Raw genomic sequence first — 20137 nt, 5'->3', positions numbered from 1 at the left:
TCCCCACTTCTCTCTCTTCCTGACACCTCCATTCTGTGTATTTGTACATGTGCAAAGGAAGGGCAGAGTGGAATTTCCTCTATTGCATTCCTTTTTGCTCCCCAAAGCAGGGACTCTTACTAAAATTGAAGGCACAAAGAAATCATGGCTTTGAATATATACTTTGTTTATATACTTTTTTGCTCCTGCTATTATAAGGATATCATTATTAAAGCAGGGAAAACAAGATGAGATAGATTTGCTTTATCATATTTATATATTTTTCAACATATATCTTATTATATAATTATAAACACACTATTATTATTATTATTATTATTATTATTATTATTATTATTATTATTATTATTATATCCTGTACTAGTTGTAGTACAGAAGTAAAACTCTGGACTGTTCTTATGCTATGCAAGCGCTTTTCCACCAAACTACATTCCCAGCCACACAGTATGTTTTATGTAACAATCTGTAATGAAGAGTCCCTTCTTAATTCCCTCTGATCTGTTTCTTCATGGAGTGTCCATCCAATCTCCTTGCCAAACAAAATACAGGTATAAGGCACGATGTCCTCAGAAGGTACCGCCTTTGACCTTAGAACAGGACAGGAAGGTGACAGCCCACAGGAAGTGCCTTATTCACCGTCAAACATTGAGTTCACCAAACGGAGGCTGACCAGTAGCTCCAAAGCAAAATTATAACGTGCTTTAAAGAGCCAGTTCCTTGAGGCCAGTGATGTCCCCAAAGTGACAGGGTAAGAGAGAGTAACGGAAAGATACAGAGCTGGGGAAATTGAGCTCCACAAATGATACCGTTCGTGGTGAGTGTCCTCAGCTCGGTGCTTAGATATGTTTACGGTAAAGAGTGCATGAACTTGACAGACAGCGGAGATCACTGATTGTCTCACGAGCACAGATTCCTTGGAAATGATAAGGTGCAGACACCTTCAAATGGCTTCCTTTGCATCACACTGCAATCTCTAGCCGGAGCAGCTGCCAGCGCCAGCAGGAGCCAAGCTGCCAGCCATCCCTCAAAACACCAGGCTCCAGCTATCTATCTGGGGGATCCCTGGACTACATAATAACAGGGACTTCAGCAGCTCAGGTTTGGGTTGGGTTTGAGACAGAGAATGGAGACTCAGCAAGGGAAGGATGCTGTGAAGACCATGTGATGAGGGTAACCAAACAGGGGAGCCCTGAGATACAGGAAGCTGAAATTCTCTGCTAGCCTCATTGTCTTTCCTTTGTGCTGATCTGGACAACAGGCTCACTAGGGAAGATGAGGCTGAGCCTGGGGTTGTGTGTTCATCAATCGAGCTGCTGGGGACTCTATCCCCTGAACGAATCAGGGGTCCTGACTGTCCTTAAAAAGCATTGCACCTTAACTGAATTCTCATGTGAGAAACCCAGATAAAATTTGATTCCTATAACCAATATTAACTAGAGAAATGGTACTTCTGTACTGGAGAGTCATATTACCTCATATACCTGCCGTGCATTCGGGATAGCCAGGCATACTCTACTCATGGCATATGCATAAATTCACAGAGTGCCCAGGTACTACAGCCAAAGTGGTTAACATTAGCCATTGTTACCCTTCTGCCAAACACTTATTTACAACAGCGAACTTTGTGCCAGAGGATAAAACCATGAATGATCAGAATGGTAACAAGCCTTGGGCTTCTTTAGACGCAGCTGAACCTGTGCAGGGTCTCTTCTGGATGAAACAGTGCTTGGCAGTTGAGTCACACAACTCCCTAAGGCCTAGCCCAGCCTACGGAGCCCACTAATGTAAGACGGTGGATTTTGTACGGAAGTGTGGTCTGGCCTGATTCTCTTCCTTGTATTGCTGTTTAATCTAGTCCTTCTGTAATAGAGATCCTTGGCACAGTGGCCCACACTGCTGGAAATGTTTGGAGAGAACACACAGAGAGGAAATAGGTATCTGCAAACCCATTCTTGACGGTGACATCTTTTCTGTTCACATCAGCAGAAAACGCAAGATTTTGTTATTGTTTGGGTTTTTGTTTGTTTGAGACAGACTCTCACAATACATAGCCCTGGCTGGCCTGGAACCTGCCGTGTAGACCAGTATCTTCTCAAACTCATAAGATCTGCCTGCCTCTGCCTCCTGAGTCCTGGAACAAAAGGCATGCGCATCTTTGCCAGGCTTGTTTTAAGTCCTTGATATTAGCAAATTCATTGTTCCCACATATGTGACTCTCTGGCTCTCTGTGTCCCTTGTCTTTGTTCTGATATTTTTTCCCACAAAATCCCACTTTGTATCCAGTTTGCTCTTCCCATCCCATGTGTACACCAAAACCCATCCAACTGCCCTCTGACGCTAATAATGAAAAGGCACACAAGAGTCTGTGAATTATTTTCCTAGTGGTATGAGCCCAGTACTTTCCTTCCTGTCCCATTGAGTATTTACAATCCATCTCATCCAGTGAATCACTGAGGTCAACTGGCCCCAGACTACACTGCTGGAGCACAGCAAATCCTGGGTCTAAAACCAAATCACTGTGACACCTAAATCTACCTCTTACACATCTCTGCTTGCACCTCATAGCCATTGTTAATATCTGTCTTGTTTTTTCTTTCTTTTTAATTTTTTCTTCTTTGAAATTGTAATAAAATTATATTATTTCTTCCAAACTCTCCCATTTTCAAATTCATGGCCACTTTTTTCATTAATTGTTCTTATACACACACACACACACACACACACACACACACCTCCTAAATACTTAAGTACAACCTGCTTGTTCTGTGTAATGTTACTGGTATGTATGCTTCAGAGAAAACCATTCGGTATTGGATAATCAGTTGGGGCCCTCTTCCCTGGGAAGATGATGTCTCTCCCACTCTCAGAATTCCATACATGTCTGCAGTTCATTGTGTAGGGCCCTTGTGGGCGCTTGTTTCTTTTCTTAACAGTAGTGCCCAGAGTCTCACCCATTTTCAAGGTCTTCTCAAAATATAAGCATTAACACTGTTGACCAGCATGCTCTATTTTATAGATGTTTCCCTCTTGTAATAACTGTTTTTGGTTGTCAACTTGACTATATCTGGAATGAACTACATTGCAGAACTGGAGAGCATGCCTGTGAAAGATATTCTGCTTGCTTTAAAGTGTGCAAATTCATTTCTAGTCTAGACCTTTGAGATGGGAAGACAATAAGACATGATTTAGATCTTGAGGCAGGAAGACACACCTTTAATCTTGATCGCTCCTGCTAGAAGCCTACATAAGGATATGGAAAGGGGAGGGGTGATGTTTTCTGCCTACTTTTTCTCACCTTGCTAGCCCATCCATTGGAACCTATTTCTTCAGCATTCCAGCATATACAGAAGACCACATGAGACAAGCCTTGTGGGACTGAGAAACTACTAGATTCTTGAATTTTCAATATAATACTAGCTATTGCTAGAATAGTTTGACTGCAGCCTGTGTAAGTCATTCCAATAAATTCCATATATGTATTGGAAGATATGGAAAGATATATATTGGAAGATATTTAATATACAATATATAGAGAGAAAAATAAAACAGAGAGAGAGAGAGACAGAAAGACAGAGAGAGAGACAGACAGAGACGAGAGAGAGACAGAGACAAAGAGAGAGAAAGAATCTACTACTACCAAACCCACATTTTGAAGTGAATTCTTACCTTAAACAGTCCAGGTAACATTTCCAGGTCCACCTGAGGGCAGGCTTCTGGATGCAAATGTTTAGAAGATACCTCCTTCCCCTCAACTACAATAGCCAATAGGTTCATAGACAGCAAGTTTCTCCACTTTATTCTTCTAAGAGTTCCCCATGGATTTAGGGTTCAGACCATACAGATCATGTATAAACACCTCTTAAGGTAGATGTGTCTTTGACTTTGTAATTCATCCCCCATTAGAGCTGTTGGAAAAATGATTGAAGGCACATCGGAAAAACCACCAACTCGAATGATTCTTCACCTCTCTAAATACCTGCTTCCCTCTAAGATCTAGCTCGATTATGCACTTAAACTTGTATTTATCATGTTCAGTCATTGTTATAGTTTACATCCATCATTTTATCATCAAACAAAACAAAATACATGCTGTTAATCTTTCCTTTTGTCTAGTAGCCTATTATTATTTTGTCCGTTTATTCCACAGTTTACATGCAAATAAAACTCATATGCATACAGATATTTTCTAATGGTCTTTTTCTCTCTTACTTGTTGTTTAAAGATTCATTAACTTATGAGAAAAAAATCTGGCCACACATCACTGAATCTAGTTTCTACCTCCTTAAACGTCTTTCTCCTACCAGGTTTGTCTTTGTTCAGATTCTAGTTTCCTAGATTAATATTAGCCTATAAAAGTCAACAAATACTTGTAGCAATTGAAAATAATCAACCAATAGTTGCCAGGAAGAGTTGGCAGAATTAATTTTACCTGTCCATCCATGTGCTCCCAAATTGAGAACTTTGATAAAAGTTTGAAACAAGGTACCTGTTTACAGAGATGGGCATGAAGCCTTTTATAGGCGATAAGGGTTGATCATAATCTAGTCCTGTGACACACGTTGCATCTATCCTGAATGAATGAGCAAGCTCTCTGGTTGTGCCGAAGAATTCTGAGTGAAGTACATCTTTCCTCAAGTGGGTGTTTATTTACTCCACCTGGGATGCTCTCAAAAATGACTAGTTGCAATAAAGACTACCTCATTCTCTATCAATTCCTAACTTAAGGTCCATCAAAGCCCATGGGACAGTGCAACATGGAGATTGTCCTTCCCTTTTGTTCCCCCCATCCTCACTCTCAGCATTTCTCTCTCATTGTTTTTTATTTTTTCTTTTTTACAAAGCTACATTAACTCTGCTTATTCCTTGTCTGCATTTCCTTCTAATTCCTGGGCTTGAGAAATCAAATTTGGAAGGTAGTTGCTTGAGACCATTTGGTGATATGACCTTGGTATCTGCTCCCCAAGTCCACCAAAAGCTAAGGAAAAGACTCTTTTACACTCAAAGAACCCACACCACAAGTGAGTCTTCAGATGTTTTCAGTAGTACATGCATATATGGAGAAAAAGCAAGTAATAAATTAAAAATTATAATATAGAGTTTCATCTTGACCTAGGATAACAAAACCACTATCATAGTTTCCCACAGAGACTAAAAATTCACCTTCAAACTTAACCCCACTCTGTTACTCCTGACCATATTTCATAACCGTCTGAGTAGTACCCAGCAAAGAGATCATCTGACAGTGAGCAGGCTCATTTTCTGGAGAAGTCATGTCAAAAGAGACTTGTTTCTTTCTCTTTTTAGCATTTACTTCACTATGTAGTGTAGACTAAATAAACAATATGACTTTATATTTGCTAATATAGCATCCATTCAACAATTCTTTTGCAAGCACATAGACTCCAAGAAGTGCTAAAGCATTTATTCTCTTGATATAGTTATAGTGTCTTATGCCTTCTATTGCAGCAACAAACACCATTAACAAAAAGCAAACTGGGGAGTAAAGATGTCTATTCCCTTCCAATGGAAGCTTTTACTTCCCCGTCATTGTTCATTACTAAAGGAAGTAAGGACAGGAACTCAAGCAGGGCACGAACCTGGAGGCAGGAGCTGATGCAGAAGTCATCTAGGGATGCTGCTTGCTAACTTGCTTCATATGACTTGCTCAACCTGCTCTCTTGTAAAACCCAAGACCATCAGCCCAGGGATGTCCTTGTCCTATTGATCACTAATTGATAAAATGCCTTACCTCTGGATATCCTGGAGATACTTCCTCAACCGAAGCTCCTCTTCTTCTGTGACTCCAGCTTGTGTCAAGTTGATACATAAAACCAGCCATTACACACAGGGTGTCAATAAGAGACCTGTGACAGTTGCATTACAATCAAATTATAGATATAGTCTAGAACCATATCATTGTGATGAGAGTAAAGAAATCAAAGTTGGTAATAGAATGAGAAGAAGATACAGAAGCTTTGTGGAATCCAGAAAGTCGATGGGAGTCATCTGATATGGGGAGGCTAAGAGAAACAGAGACCATGAAAGAACAGAACACACACATTCTGTGACTACAGGCAGTTTTGTGTGGCTTAGGCAAAAGAGGAAAGGAAGGCAATCAAGTAAAAAACCACCTCTTGCATTAGAGAGGTGGCTCAGTGGTCAAAAGCGTACATAAAAACCCAAATTTAGTTCCCAGCACCTACATGGCAGTTCAGAACTGCCTGTAACTCCAGTTCCAGGGAATATGATGCTTTCCACTTGCTTCCCAGAGCAGTAGGGATGGAAATACATCCTGCAAATACCTACATACAGGCAAAATATTTCTACACATTAAAAATTTATAGAAATCAATAAATCTAAAAGGAGATGCTTACATCTGTGACTCCTGATTTCTTTTTTAGGTTTTCTACCTTCAGGATTGTCTCTTTTAATGTTTCATTTATTGTATCCATTTCCATTTTAAATTCTTTCTTGAATTCCTCCATCTCTTTGGTTCTGTTTTCCTCTAGTTCTTTGATTTCTTTGAGTATTTTTCGTGTTTCCTCTTTAAAAGCTTCTATTTCTTTATGTTTTTCCTCCCGTTCTTGTTTAAAGATCTCCATCATCATCTTCAGGTCTGAGTCTTCTTTTTCTGGAGTGTTTGGCATTCTGCTGTTTGCTGTGATGGGAGAGCTGGGTTCTGATGTTGCCAGGTTGTCTTGGTTTCCATTGGGTATGTTCTTTCGCTTTCCTCTTGCCATCTTGTTGTCAGTGATTGGTTCCCGTCTCTCCCGTGTACCTGGCCTGTGTCCCTGGATCTCCACCGTTTTAGGCGGTGAATGGCTTGAGTGTTTGGTCCACACACAAGGGCCTTCCAGGTTGAAACTGAGTACCCACGGCAGGGTCCCTGCTTCCCTGAACCAATCAGGGGGCCATGCTTTTCGTGTGCCAGGCCTAGCCTTCTCTGTGCTCGAGCTACTCACAGCGCAGTCTCATCAGGCCTGTGTCCCTGGATCTCCACTGTTAGACTACAAGAGATGGAAGAGAGAATCTCAGGGGCTGAAGACAACACTGAAAACATAGGCAAAACAGTCAGAGAAGATGCAAAAGTCAAAAAGCTCCTAACCCAAAATATCCAGGACATCCAAGACGCAATGAGAAGACCAAACCTAAGGATAATAGGAATAGAAGAGGGTGAAGAATATCAACTAAGAGGCACACTAAATATCTTCAACAAAATCGTAGAAGAAAACTTCCCTACCCTCAAGAATGAGATGACCACGAGCATAAAAGAAGCCTTCAGAACTCCAAATAGGTTGGACCAGAAAAGAAATACCTCCCGACACATAATAGTCAAAACACCAAGTGCCCAAAGCAAAGAAAAAATACTAAAAACAGTGAGGAAAAATGTCATATAACATATAAAGGCAGACCAATCAGAATCACACCCGACTTCTCAACAGAGACTATGAAAGCTAGAAGATCCTGGACAGACATCATGCAGAACCTAAGAGAACACAAATGTCAGCGCAAGCTGCTATACCCAGCAAAACTCTCAATCACCATAAATGGAGAGACCAAGATATTCCAGGACAAAACTAAATTTACACAATATCTGACCACAAACCCAGCACTACAACAAATTATAGGTGGAAACCCAATACAAGGAGGAAAACTACATCCTAGTAAAAACAAGAAAATACCTAAGAAAGAAAACCAAAAGAAGAAAGACACACAGGCACAATTCTACCTCTAAAAGCAAAAATAGCAGGAAATAGCAACCACTATTCATTAATATCTGTTAGCATAAATGGACTCAATTTCCCAATAAAAAGACATAAGCTATCAGACTGGATACATAAAAAGAATCCAGCATTTTGCTGCATACAGGAAACTCGTCTCAGAAACAAAGACACTATCTCAGAATAAAAGGTTGGGAAAAAAAACTTCCAAGCAAATGGCTCCAAGAAGCAAGCTGGAATAGCCATTCTAATATCGAATAAAGTAGATTTTCAACCAAAAGATGTCAAAAAAGATAAGGAAAGACACTTTTTCTCATTACAGGGAAAATTTGTCAGGAAGAACTCTCAATCCTTAACATACATGCTCCAAATACAAGAGCACCCATATTCATAAAAGAAATGGTACTAAAGCTAAAAAAAAAAAAAAAACATTGCACCTCACACAATGATAGTGGGAGACCTCAGCACCCCACTCTCATCAATGGACAAATCATGGAAACAGAAACTGAACAAGGACACAGTGAAACTAGCAGAGGTTATGAACCAATTGGAATTAATGGCCATTTACAGAACATTTCATCCTAAATCAAAAGAATACACATTGTTCTTAGCTCCTCATGGTACCTTCTCCAAAATTGATCATATAATTGGTCACGAAACAAGATATAAGATTGAAATACTCCTACGCATCCTATCAAATCACCATGGTCTGTGGCTGGTCTTTAATAACAACAAAGACAACAAAAAGCCCATGTACACATGGAAACTAAACAATGCTCTATTAAACAATAGCATTGTCAATGAAGAAATAAAGAAAAAAATTAAGGATTTTCTAGAATTTAATGAAAATGAAAACACAACATACCCAATCCTATGGATGCAATGAAAGCACTGAGAGGAAAACTCATAGCTCTGAGTGCTTCCAAAGAGAAACTGGAGAGAGCATATATGATCAACTTGACAGCACAGTTGAAAGTTCTAGAACAAAAGGAAGCAGATACACCCAAGAGAAGTAGACGGTAAGAAATAATCAAATTCAGAGCAGAAACTGACCAAATAGAAACAAAAAGAACCACTGAAAGAATCAACAAAACCAAGAGCTAGTTCTTTGAGAAAATTAATAGATTGATAAACCCTTAGCCAGACTAACTAGAGGGCAAAAAGAGAGTATCCAAATTAACAAAATCAGAAAGGAAAGTGGAGACATAACAACTGAAAATGAGGAAATGCAAGAAATTATCAGATCCTACTACAAAAGCCTATACTCAACAAAGATGGAAAATATGGAGGAAATGGATGAATTCCTAGACAGATACCAGATACTAAAGTTAAACCAGGACCAGGTAAACAATCTAAATAATCCCATAAAACCTAAAGAAATAGAAGCAGTCATCAAAATCCTTCCAACCAAAAAAAAAAAAAAAAAAAAAAAAAAAAAAAAAAAAAAAAAAAAAACTATTCCACAAGATAGAATCAGATGGAATACTACCTAACTCATTTTTTGAGACTACAATAACCCTCGTTCCTAAACCACACAAAGACCCTACAAGGAAAGAGAACTTCAGACCAATCTCACTTATGAACATTGATGCAAAAATACTCAACAAAATCCTTGCAAACTGAATCCAAGAACACATCAAAACAATCATTCACCATGATCAAGTAGGATTCATCCCTGGGATGCAGAGATGGTTTAATAAATGGAAATCCATCAACGTAATCCACCATATAAACAAAATCAAAGAAAAAAATCACATGGTCATCTCACTAGTTGATGAGAAAGCATTTGACAAAATTCAACACCCCTTCATGTTAAAAGTCTTGGAAAGAACAGGAATCTAAGGCCCATACCTAAACATAATAAAAACAGTATACAGCAAACCAATGGCCAACATCAAACTTAACGGTGGGAAACTTGAAGCAATCCCACTAAAATCAGGGACTAGACAAGGCTGCCCACTCTCCCCCTACTTATTCAACATAGTACTGGAAGTCCTGGCCAGAGCAATTAGACAGCAAAAGAAAATCAAAAGGATACAAATTGGAAAGGAAGAAGTAAAAACATCACTGTTTGCAGATGACATGATAGTGTACATAAGTGTCCCCAAAAACTCCACCAGAGAACTTCTACAGATGATAAACACATTCAGCACAGTGGCTGAATATAAAATTAATTCAAACAAATCAGTAGCCTTCATCTACTCAAAATACAAACATGCGGAGAAAGAAATTAGGGAAAAGATACCCTTCACAATAGTCACAAACAATATAAAATACCTTGGTTGACTCTAACTAAGCAAGTGAAGGACCTGTATGACAAGAACTTCAAACCTCTAAAGAAGGAAATCCAGGAAGATCTAAGAAAATGGTAAGATATGCCATGCTCATGGATTGGAAGGATCAGCATTGTAAAAATGGCCATCTTACCAAAAGCAATCTACAGATTCAATGTAATCCCCATCAAAACTCCAACCCAATTCTTCATAGAGTTGGAAAGAGCAATGTGCAATTTCATCTGGAATAACAAAAGACCTAGAATAGCGAAATCCATCCTCAACAACAATAAAACATCTGCAGGAATCACCATCCCGTACCTCAAGCTATATTACAAGGCAATCGTGTTAAAAACTGCTTGGTACTGGTACAGAGATAGGCACGTGGATCAATGGAATAGAATAGAAGATCCAGAAATGAGCCCTCACATGTATGGTCACTTGATTTTTGACAAAGGAGCTGTAAACATTCAATGGAAAAAAGACAGCCTCTTCAACAAATGGTTCCCACTGGCACTCAGCATGCACACGAATGAAAAAAGGACCTTTCTTATCTCCTTGTACAAAGCTCAAGTGCAAGTGGATCAAATATCTCCACATTAAACCAGGTACACTGAAACTATTAGAAGAGAAAGTAGCGAAAACCTTAGAACTCATAGGCACAGGAGAAAATTTCCTGAACTGAACACCAATGGCTCATGCTCTAAGGTCAATGATTCACAAATGGGACTTAATGAGATTGCAAAGTTTCTGTAAGGCTAAGGACACTGTCAAGAAAACAAAACAGCAGCCAACAGAGTGGGAAAAGATCTTTACCAACCCCACATCTGATAGAGGCCTAATACAAAGAACTCAAGAATTTAGACACCAGAGAATCAAACAATCCTATTAAAAAATGAGGTACAGAGCTAAACCAGAAATTCTCAATTGAGGAATATCAAATTGCTGAGAATCACCTAAGGAGGTGCTGGACATTCTTAGCCGTCAGGGAAATGCAAATCAAAACAACCCTGAGATTCGACCTCACGCCAGTCAGAATAGCTAAGATCAAAAATTCAGATGACAGCAGATGCTGGCAAGGATTCGGAGAAACAGGAACACTTCTCCACTGTTGGTGCATTGTAAACTGGTACAACCACTCTGGAAATCAGTCTGACAGTTCCTCAGAAAATTGGATATAGTACTACCCGAAGACCCAGTTATTCTATTTCTGGGCATATACCCCAGACATGCTCCAACATACAACAAAGACACATGCACCATAATGTTCATAGCAGCCCTATTTATAATAGCCAGAAGCTGGAAAGAACCAAGATGTCCTTCAGTAGATAAATAGATACAAAAATTGTGATATAGTTATGCAATGGAGTACTACTCAGCTATCAGAAACATTGACTTTATGAAATTCTTAAGAAAATGGATGCATCTAGAGAATATCATCCTGAGTGAGGTAACCCAGTAACAAAAGAACAGACATAATATGCAGTCACTGATAATTGGATACTAACCCCAGAAAGCTCTGAATGCCCCAGAAACAACTCACAGACTATATGAAGTTCAAGAAAAACAAGGACCAAAAAAAAAGAAAAAAGAAAAAATCATTATGCTTAATCTTTACACACCAAGAAAAGTTTGACTATTTCCAGGTTACATCTTCTTTTCCATGTACTTTATGCTCATTGTAACTAGTAAGATTTTAATGTATGCTATCAAACCTTTAAAAAAATCAAGTACTGACAAAAATGTATTCATATACTTTTATGCAAAAATGCTTTTAAAATCTGTACATTTATCTCTGTTTTTTAAAATAAAGTTGTTCAATTAAAGAAATCTAAATGGAAAGCATTTAAAAGAATATGTCTTATAGAAATCAGTAGAGACCGAAAAGATTACATTTCATTTAGAGAGCAAGAATTTGCTATCAGAAGGAATTATTAGTCTAGGGAGGGAAGTAGAGGATGAAAAACATGCTAGAATGGTAGGTGGATAACACAGCACCAGCTCTATTGTGAAGACACAAAGTCTCCTATTCCATTGATGTATTATTAAATCCTATGTTTCTAAGTGTCCAGGTTGGCTTAGGGTCTTGGTGATTCAAAGAATGACTCAATGGGTTTTAGAAAAATCATAAACCAGCCATATACACACCTCACTGACATCCTCAGTTTTCTTTACTGATACTGTATCCATAAGTGGGGAATAAGTAGGTTACAAATGAAGAAGTTATCATAAAGAAGGAGTTTCAGCTTGATGTAAGGGATGCTGATCTTGATTGTGGGGAGTTGGTTTTGTGCACCGTGTATTTACATGCTGATTTCTATGCTCAGACATCTGGTTGCCGTCTGGACAATGGCATGGTCAAGCATCTCTACTCTCAGTGTTATGTAAAAATTGTTTCCTATTGCTTCTTTTTGGTCAATTAATGAGCTGATCAGCTAATTAGTGAGCATAAAAGATAGGACAGACTTTCAGTTCCAGTCATGGGGTCCTAAGGAAATCACAGGAGAGGGAAAGATGGGAGGAAGAAGGTACAGAAACCCCATGGGAAAACAAAAAGGATTTGCTACGAGATCATGATTGAGAAGGAAGCCATGAAAATACACATGGACCAGAGCAAACCACAACAAGACTGAGATGCAGGTAAAGGGACACTTAGCCAGGTAAGCAGCCTAGAGGGTTGGAATACCTCAGAATCTGCCCAACTATTAATATTTGAAGCTTGGTTAAAAAAAATTCTATGTCTCTGGGTCATTTACTCAGGAGCTAATACAGGCTAGAGCAAGCATAGAGACACCCGGGAGTGATCTGGGAGCTACAGGACCTAGATAACCCCCAAGAATTATTTTCATACCTGGTACTTCATAGACCACACTAGAAGCAGGAGCTGAGAAGATTACAAGGTCTACCCCAAATCATTTATGTGATTTCATAGGTATGATGTTTAAGAAAGTACCTACTCCATCTTGTTACTATTTTCAAATAGTCTTTTATCTTTAAATATTAAATTAATAGTTTCAAATGATATTATCCTATTTTAAGTTAATTTTTAAAGATTTATCTATTTTATGTATGTGAGTACACTGTCACTCTCTTCAGATAAACCAGAGGACATGAAATCCCATTACAGATAGTTGAGAGCCATCATGTGGTTGCTGGGAATTGAATTCAGGGACCTCTGCAAGAACAGTCAGTGCTCTTAATTGCTGAACCATCTCTCCAGCCTCTTATTATTATTTTTAGATGCCTTATGGTTTCTAATGAGAAAGAGAAAGAAGGATGTGGATAGATGGGAGAGAAAGTGGGAAGGAAATGGGAGGAGAAGAAGAAGGGGAAAAATCAGAATAGATTGTATGGAAAAAATCTATTTTCAATTTAAAAAAAAAAAACAGGTGAAAGGAGAAAATACCTACTTCATCTTGCTGATATTTAAAACATTTTAATTTAAAATTTCATATATTATTTCCAATAAATGTGTGATTACATTTAAAACCTAGGATTCGAGGAGGAGAAAAATAAGCCATGTCTGTCTTTGAAAATCTATTTGCAGTCTCTCCGCCACCATGCCAGTGTTCGTCGTGAATACCAATGTTCCCCTCGCCTCAGTGCCAGAAGGGTTTCTCTCTGAGCTCACCCAGCAGCTGGCACAGGCCACCGGCAAGCCCACACAGTACATCGCAGTGCACGTGGTCCCGGACCAGCTCATGACTTTTAGTGGCACGAACGACCCCTGCGCCCTCTGCAGCTTGCACAGCATCGGCAAGATCGGTGGCGCCCAGAACCGCAACTACCGCAAGCTGCTGTGCGGCCTGCTGTCCGATCGCCTGCACATCAGCCCAGACCGGGTCTACATCAACTATTACGACATGAACGCAGCCAACGTGGGCTGGAACGGTTCCACCTTCGGTTGAGTCTTGGCCTCACTTACCTGCATCGCTGTTCTTTCAGCCTTGCTACATCCTTCCGGTCGGGAGAAATAAATGGTTTAAGAGAAAAAAGAAAGAAAGAAAGAAAGAAAGAAAGAAAGAAAGAAAGAAAGAAAGAAAGAAAGAAAGAAAGGAAGGAAGGAAGGAAGGAAGGAAGGAAGGAAGGAAGGAAGGAAGGAAGGAAGGAAGGAAGGAAGGAAGGAAGGAAGGAAGGAAGAAAGAAAGGAAGAAAGAAAGAAAGAAAATATATTTGCTTCTGAGATGCCATGTCTTCCTTTACTAAGTGTACTATCTTTCCAGAAGAACATGTTATAACCAATTCTCTCAATTTATGAACATAGTATGCCCACCCTAATATTATTTTAATATATTTGACCTACAGTCAAGTAGACTATAAGTTACTGACTCCTTTAACTAAATTTCATAGAGTTTTAAATCTCTCTTTTAGCAACTAGCTTGGGACATTATAAGAGCAAACGTTCATATCTGTCTCCTGAATAACCCACGTCTATGCCCTAAGTGATTTCAAAAGAATTTCATGACTACATGGAAATTGATTGAACACATAATCTATTTTCCTCATGCGCATGTAAATTTTGCATCTCAAAATACTGGGTTTCTTTCACTTCCAATGGGAGTTTTGCACACAGTCTATAAATCTTGCTGCTAAGACATTTTCCTTCATTATCCTAAATTTATCTTAATTTCAATCCAATTATAAACTGTTTACTAGCGTTTTCCCCTCATATAATTGAGCACAGTATAGTTGATTTTTTAACTGTAAACATACATCTGCGAATAATTCCTAAATGCCACAGTACATAGGAGATCCTGCAGCATAATGGAAGTAATTTATTTCCAAATTGCTCCCATTTCTCTCATGCCCTGCTCACAGCGCTTTATTAAAATCAAGTCCAGCAGGTATGACAGGAGGCTGACCTCGTTTCTGTAGCCCTGCACACGCTGCCCTTGCAAGACGTCCAAAGCTCTTGTGTAGCTCAGAAACTCACAATCGCCACAGTAGAGGCACAGCAAACAAGAATCCGAAGAAAGTCCACAGAGATCCGGAATCTAGCTCCGCCAGACTCTCCAGTTGGGTGACTTTGAGCATTATGTAACCTCCTTTTGCCTTAGCTATGGCACAGGAAAACTGAAGCACAGGAGCTTCTTCATAGGCCCACTGTGAGGAATCCCACAGTGATTGGAAATGTAAAGAATGTAAGTGGTATTCTAACAGTTGCTATTAGTATAATTATCATATGGCCACTTTTATTCTTGAGAAACTTGTTAGCAGACAATGGTGAGGCAACAGATGAAATTGCCTCATAGAGGTTCTACATCAATGCCTGCAAAAAGTGATAATAGCAACCATAATGTGATCTGTTTATTCCATCACCATCAAGGTCAAATCTCACTGACCAGCCAGTCAAATCTATTTCTAGTAAATAAACATCCTAGTCGCTCTTAAACCAGCATACTGTATTCTTGTCACACAGAAGACACCGGCTTTCTACTCAACAATTTGAATGATGTATCAGTTGAGTCAGACTCCTCAAAATGGTACCATATGTCTACTGTGTGCAAGGCACTGAATTGAGATGTATAGAAGACACAAGAGTAAAGGGTTATCCAGTGACCATTAAGTAACCTTTGCTACACCAGGCATGGAACTAGGTAATGAAGATGTAAAAGAGAGGAGATGTGAATAGTCTTTATTCTTGAGGAATTTCTAATCTCAGAATGGAAGGAAGACTGTGGAGAAGGGATTAGTTATCACACTGACTGAGGTCTGTATGAGAAAAGGATAAAATTTGAAGGGAGAGAATGGCAAGATGCGGTGTGGTGAGAGAAAGAGATCCAGGACAAAATGGTACCTAAGCTGAACACAGTATCAGGAGGAATTAACATGGAGAAGGTCCAGGCAGAGTACTAGGACGTATAGACAAACCCCCAGCAGGGCTTTCTTCCATGGAAAAAGTAGCAGGAATGATGTCTGGTGTGCAAAGCTTGGGGGCAAGTGCAGATAGATGAGAAAAGATGCTCACAGGACATAGTGACCCATGCTAAGGGGCTTAGAAAGGAGAAGGTACTGAAGGTTATCAGCATTGTAAAAGCCATCATTCTGCCTACAGAGTAAGGACCAGATAAGTTAGGAGATGGTGGGACAAGACTTGAGTCAGAAAAATTATTCATTTAGCAAGGCCTAGGATGTGACCTGGACTCATAGAAGACTGTTGGAATGTAAAGAAACAATGGTTTCAAAAGATACTGAGAAGAGAGACTCAGCAAGGGCTGACGATTGTGGTAAAGTGGGTGGAGAAGAAGGAAGAACTGAGGACCACTTAAGATGAGAGAAAAAGAAGAAGAAGAAGAAGAAGAAGAAGAAGAAGAAGAAGAAGAAGAAGAAGAAGAAGAAGAAGAAGAAGAAGAAGAAGAAGAAGAAGAAGAAGAAGAAGGAGAAGAAGAAGAAGAATGAAGTTGGCTGTCCCTGGCTGTGTAGCATAGAAAGCAGGCTGGAACACAGTCACTGATAGAACAGACACAAAGATATGCAGAAGTGTGTGGACACAGTCCCTTAGAGCCCCCAGGAACATCGCCCAAGTAGACAGGGCCTGGACTTGAGTGAAGATTCGTGGAAGATGCTTGAACAAGCTGAAGGGGAGTTTCTGTTCTTCAGTGGTGTCAGAGTTACAACCTGGATGCTTGCTGGTGCCCAGAGTCCCGAGGAAAATGTTGTTCACCTTGAACTCTAGGCAGTGTCTATCTCTGTACCACCCCTCTCTAGCTGCGCATCTATAAGGTTCTGTTTGGCTCTTGGTAGGTTTCGGCATTGCTACTCCGAATATATTCTCAGTGAAGACCTTGCCAGGACACAAGCTAGTGGTGGTCAATATGTGTAAGGCTCTGGGGTTGAATCCTCAGTACCCCAAATTTTAAAGAAAATTAGGTAAAAGGCAAACTTTTACATAATGCTTTAAATCTTTTCTATATTGGGGTTTTGTCCTGAACTAAAAAAAATTAGCATTGCTCTCAGCATGTATCCCAAATGCCCGTGCCTTCTACTCCAGCCCTACTAACCTCAGCCCTGTGATTAGTGTTTGGTCATGCGATGGAGGCACATGGAGGAGTGTTTCTGCCTTTTAAATTGCCAAGCCAGCACATGTGGGATGCATCTTTAACCACAGAATATGTTTTCTTTAAGGCCTTTCCGCAATTGTAAAATCTTAAATTTAATAAGGATTGAGGAAGCCTATAAATCAAACACAATAAAATCATAACTCATACACCTTGTTCTAAGTGGGCTCCATATATTTTTATCATTGAAAAGTATATATCTGGGTGTTCTGCAAATACTGGTTTCTCCAGCAGTCTGGGGGACAAAGCCGCATTAGTTTTCAATTTACAGAACATGATGTTAGTGATTACATTAACTTAATCTAATATTATTTCCCATATTTAGAGATAGAATGAGAACCGTGTGTTTCAATTGTTGTTGGCTTTAAAAACATAAACGGGAACGCATGTGCACATGTGTATGTGTGCATGTACATAAAGAAATATGGACTCTGCTGGCCTTCTATATAATCAGCCAAGTTATTAGTACAGCTGCGCATTCTGTGTCTCAGGGGATTAGAAGCTCAGCCTGAAATCTCATTTAATTACAGAGCATTGACTACCATGGACCTCTTGCATCTGGACCCAGGATAATAGAGAACATTTTGTCTGAATGGTTTGTAGTGTTTGGGATGGAAACACATGTAGTTCAATTTCTAACACTTGATTGAGAACAAAAAGCAAAAATCCACAGATGGTTAGCTCAGCCTATTAAACAATTTCACTAACGTTCCTCAACTCTCTTTGCCTAGAGAGTCTTCAAAAAATGTAGTTCTTTTCCCTTTGGCATATATGGTGAAAAGACAAAAAAAAAATTTAGTTCATCTGGGTATGAATTTAAAGGTAAGATTTGTCTCAAGTTATTTATTACAGGAACAACACCAGGCAATGTAAGTGAAAGGTCACATCCAAAAGTTAGACTATGTGTTGGTTAATTATAACTATGACTACTGTGACCATTCATTATTCTTTAGAAGAAAAACAGCCTTTGAGAGCCTCGCAGCTACCAAGCCTTGTTCTCTATGAAGGGAGTAGAGTAATTAATATTAAGTTTGTGTGTCTGCTCTACTACAGCTCGCATCTACGGAGGGGAGCTAGGTGAACAGTAAGATGCTCCCGTGAGGAATAAGCACTGTGAGAAATCGGAAGGAAATAATGGGACAGCGCCATCAGGACTTTTAGGGAAAGCCTCTCAGAAGCATAACATTCTAGTTGGACACTAAATGAATTGAATGAGAGAAAGCCAGCTACTAGAACTATGTTTTCAGATGAAGAGCAAACACAACAGCCCTGAGCTAGGCCCATATGAGAAGAAGGACATGTAGGGGGGAAAATGTTGAGGCTTGGGGAAGACTAGATAAATCAGTCTTATCCCTGATGGCAAATTTGAACTTATCCTAAGAGCTGTAGGAAACCACTAGAATATGCTAGGCACTGAAGAGGTAAATGTGTTATGAATCTTAAGGTAAAAAGGCCACCATTCTAGCTGCTGCGTGGGAAAATGGAGTAAGTTGTGACTGGTGAGGGTAACAGCATAAGCCATAGGTGCACCATAGACAGGAATTCAGTAGCTATTATGTATAAAAGAAGGTGGCTCACTGTGATCCGTATATTAAGATGCTAATAGGCAATCTGGAAGCTAGCTGTAGAATACTAGAGAAGGGCCAAAGACTCAGCCACAGCAGCAAAAGCAGAGCAAGGGCAAGTAAAGGCTTGGATCTGAATTGTCCCATAGGGAGGTGATAGAAGGAAAAAAAAAAGAGATGGATACCACTATGCTTTGGGATATCCCTACACTCACATCCTTAGGAGGGAAACCCAAGAAGGAGCAATAAACAAAGGCAGTGGGAGTTCTAGGAATGGTTTTCCTAGAGCCAAGAAAAAAAGTGTTAAGAAGGAACAAAGGAATTGGTGGTAAGTCTGCTGCTACTGGGAGAAATTGATGAGAACCCAGAGGAGCCAATTTCATTTGACAATGGGGAAGTCATGGATGATCTTGACGCGCGATCTAAATGGTGACTGTGGAGGGAAAGAGAAGGACTTGAATCTGAGGAATATAGACAGCAAGTCTAGACAGCTCTTCTGCAAAGTTTTACCATGAAACTCAACGATATGGAGTGGCTCTAAAAAAGCCTTCCATAATAACAAATTCCAGTCAGTGCCATTTTTATGGCTAGGGAGCAGTGTATATCATTTCCATGTAGTTGAAGCCATTTCTGATCTGTAATTGGACTTAACTGTTTACATATTAGTCAGCTGATACAAAAAGTGCTTATGTATGTTGCATAAGACATGGCAATTCTTAAGTATAGGTACTAACATCAGATGTTTCCAGCTTCATGTCCCATGGCTTTCCTACAAATATGTCTGCATCTTCAGTTATTATTTCTAGCTAAGTAAGTCAGTATCCTGGGACACTGACTCTGTGTATTAGCAAAGATATTTCTTACTACACAAAGCTCTCTCTGATACCCGCCCACCCTGGCTAATGACCTCATACAACTGGACCACTAAAGGTGGAAACAGCTTAAGACAATCTGAACAATGATAAATCATGAGCCAGTTCTTTCCTTCTCTCTGCTCTGTGTTCCTCAATATCAGTTTTATCTCATACATCCTAGATACATTCAACATTAAAAAAACAAAAACAAAAACCTGTATTCTCCATAAGTCAAAAAGACAATTACGTTCTTAACTGAAACTTACCCAATCTTCTTGAATCAACGGTGATTCATAGATAGATCCTCTGTAAGAAACCAGACCATAACAAAGCCAATAGGGGAATCTGAAATACCTTCATGACTGAATCCGTATCCGATCCCAGCACCATGTGACTTGTTAAAAGAGCCTCCCAGCTTCCAGGTTCTTCGTGGAAAGGTATGGTGGTTTTAATGAAATGTCACCCATATTATTGGACATTTAGTTGGTCTCAACTTGGTGATTGTATTTGGAAAGCTTAGGAAGTATGGTCTTGTCGGAGCAAATGTGTCACTGGAGGTGTGTTTTGTGAGCTTAAAGTCTTGGCACCATTTTCAGTTTACTTGCTTTGACTGATGCTTGCAATTGGAGGTGTGAGCTTTCAAAAGTTCCTTCTGCCCTACCTGCC

General features: G+C 39.5%; 1 protein-coding gene across 1 annotated transcript; it reads left to right on the top strand.

Annotated features, from left to right (window-relative positions):
* Positions 1-13554: 13554 nt before the first annotated feature.
* LOC308435760 (macrophage migration inhibitory factor-like) lies at positions 13555-13902 on the top strand (the record flags this gene model as incomplete). Its single annotated transcript, XM_080936512.1, has 1 exon — positions 13555-13902. The coding sequence occupies one exon, from the start codon at positions 13555-13557 to the stop codon at positions 13900-13902; it is 348 nt and encodes a 115-aa protein (XP_080792638.1).
* Between the last annotated feature and the right edge of the window lie 6235 nt (positions 13903-20137).

This window comes from Micromys minutus (assembly GCF_963924665.1).
Source record: "Micromys minutus genome assembly, chromosome: 23".
NCBI classification, from domain to species: domain Eukaryota; kingdom Metazoa; phylum Chordata; class Mammalia; order Rodentia; family Muridae; genus Micromys; species Micromys minutus.
Note: the sequence above shows the minus strand (reverse complement) of the source record. Positions and strands in the feature narration are given on the sequence as shown.